At 49.7% G+C, this 2,729-nt stretch overlaps 1 protein-coding gene across 1 annotated transcript; it reads left to right on the plus strand.

The window, feature by feature from the left end:
- Positions 1-440: 440 nt before the first annotated feature.
- LOC138510967 (uncharacterized) lies at positions 441-2,278 on the plus strand. The gene is made up of 4 exons (XM_069626547.1): positions 441-670; positions 767-924; positions 1,587-1,809; positions 1,952-2,278. The coding sequence occupies exons 1-4, from the start codon at positions 487-489 to the stop codon at positions 2,089-2,091; spliced, it is 705 nt and encodes a 234-aa protein (XP_069482648.1). The 5' UTR covers positions 441-486; the 3' UTR covers positions 2,092-2,278.
- Positions 2,279-2,729: the final 451 nt, after the last annotated feature.

The raw sequence follows: 2,729 nt of genomic DNA on the forward strand, positions 1-2,729 counted from the left end.
TCACAGAGTGACAGTAGTGAAGTAAGCGGAAAGAAACAAGCGCTAGCCAAAAAGAATGTGCATCCTTCCAAGCTAGCAGAGGTGTCTATGTTCATGGCACATCCTCTTCCTCTTACTCCAGTGTTTCCAGAGGTGCAAATTAGACTGTCACCAAGGGCAGTCACAGGGAGGGTTGAAAATTCCGAGGTATTTACACCTCCACAATTCAGGGGTTTCCCAAATACATCATCGCAACAAGGCCTCCGTACGCCACTGCCTCTACCTCTCCCGGATATGGCGGCTTCTAAAGGGCAATGGGCTACACCTAATAAGGGGTGTGAACCATACTTGTACCACACTAGCCAGCCACAACAACGGCTTATCCACTCCACGCCATTTACACAGGTTATACAGCCAGATGAACTCAGTAAGACCATGGCACCACCACTATATAGTCCCCAAGCTTCATGGCCAATAGAGTCACATCTAAGGCCACGCAGACTCGAAATGCACCAGGGCTTAAATGGGGCAGGAATAGCCCATTGTGAACAAGACACTGAACATGAAGACATGAGCAGTGTCTTGAGGGGGAGCATGGAATCATCATTTGGAGATTATGGACCAGGGACAACGGAAACGGTCGATCGGCCCCCGATAGACAAAGATGACAATATGGTGGAAAGCTTAACCGGTATGTGCTTTGAGTAAGTACATTGCAATCTTGGTAATTGTCATTAAAATGTGTACTGTATTAACATGTGTAATAATATTTGTACTATTATTTCAGCATACTGGGACACAATGGATTCCCGCCAGCAGGTAGCAGTTGAGCACTGCTTGGAACTGGCCCTCCAGTGGATAAAGAGGCGGCGGACGGGAGCCACAGAAACAGTTTTTCCCGATCCAAATCCCAACCCTGGCCCATCAACTGCAACTGCATCAGAGGTAAGTGCCATTAGAGTTAAATAAAAGTTGGTTTGTGCCCCTATGAAATAAATAAATGTTTCTTTCTCTATCCAAATGCTATTGGTTGTAGGCTTCTGTGTGTCTCCACCCAAATCTGAAACCCTCCTCCCCAACATTCCTATGAAGCCATAGGGCTTCTAGACAAATGTCAAAAGGGTGGGAAAAGGTAGCTGAAATACTGTGGCTCATGTATTCACCGGTTATTGTCCATCACTCATTATATGCCCACATGTAACATGTCCATTACTTAAGACCGTTATGCTGCCAATGTCATATAGTGGTGTCCTAATTTTTATTTAATTTTTTTAGATAGTTATAAAAGCAAGCACATAGTTAAATTCCCAAAAGCAAGCACATAGTTAAATTCCCATAGGTAGTTAAATATTCCCATAGGTAGTTAAATTCCCATAGGTGTACGTGATCGACATTAGTTGGCCTGGGAGCCAAATGTAGCTCCAGGTAGGCATTGCTTGTATGGCTCCTTTACCAATGCACTGTACATGGGGGAAACGTGACATTGGTCATTTCTTCACAATATACCAATTATGCAAATAAATGGGAAACAACTACGGAATTGCCATTCTTTGATCAGATTGACAGCTTTGAGAAATGTAGTAATTTTTCATTTTTTGTGTACACAGAGAAAAATACCCCTTGTGACAGATGGGACATGCAGGTTTGCAGATGTGTTGGTGAACCCAGTGAAGTTGAGGGAGATTGTGGTAACTGCCAGAAAATCACAGACCGGCAACCCAGCACGTTACCTACAGAATAAGCTGCTGGATCTTTTGTTCACAAAAGAAGAACTGATGGCAGCAAAGGGGAGGTTAACACTGGATCGTCATCGACAGGACGCTATACAAGGTACATAAATGGAATTACTAAAGCACATTAGAGGGAATACAGTAAAAATCGTCTATGCTTTATTTCTCACAGCCATGTGTCAACCAAAAAGTACTTTGCTTGCTCTTTTCAAACTTCTTACACATGTTTTTTTGCATTTCAGAATTTATCCATGTTAAATCCAGGGAAATTGGCTTTCCATTACTCTCTGCAGCCGAGTACAGAAAAGCCCTCCAAAACAAAATTGGGAACTACCGGATTAAGAAGAAGGCGCCAAACCTCGTCTTTTCGACACAAGTGTAGTTCCCAATTCCCTTGCTCTTTGCCCTTGGCATGGATACTTGTATGACTCCCTGGACCAGGATCTAGGTCCCCTCTCACTCACTTGCTCTCTCCCTGGGCTGGGCCCCACCGGACTCACTTGCTCCCTGGGCCCCACCGGACTCACTTGCTCCCTGGGCTGGGCCCCACCGGACTCACTTGCTGCTCCCTGGGCCCCACCGGACTCGCTTGGTCCCTGGGCTGGGCCCCCACCGGACTCGCTTGGTCCCTGGGCTGGGCCCCCACCGGACTCGCTTGGTCCCTGGGCTGGGCCCCCACCGGACTCACTTGCTCCCTGGGCCCCACCGGACTCACTTGCTCCCTGGGCTGGGCCCCACCGGACTCACTTGCTGCTCCCTGGGCCCCACCGGACTCACTTGCTGCCTGGGCTGGGCCCCACCGGACTCGCTTGCTCCCTGGGCTGGGCCCCACCGGACTCGCTTGCTCCCTGGGCTGGGCCCCACCGGACTCGCTTGCTCCCTGGGCTGGGCCCCACCGGACTCGCTTGGACCCTGGGCTGGGCCCCCACCGGACTCGCTTGGTCCCTGGGCTGGGCCCCCACCGGACTCGCTTGGTCCCTGGGCTGGGCCCCCACCGGACTCGCTTGGTCCCTGGGCTGG

Source organism: Ambystoma mexicanum, chromosome 6p, assembly GCF_040938575.1.
Source record: "Ambystoma mexicanum isolate Mex_15411 chromosome 6p, UKY_AmexF1_1, whole genome shotgun sequence".
Lineage (NCBI taxonomy): Eukaryota > Metazoa > Chordata > Amphibia > Caudata > Ambystomatidae > Ambystoma > Ambystoma mexicanum.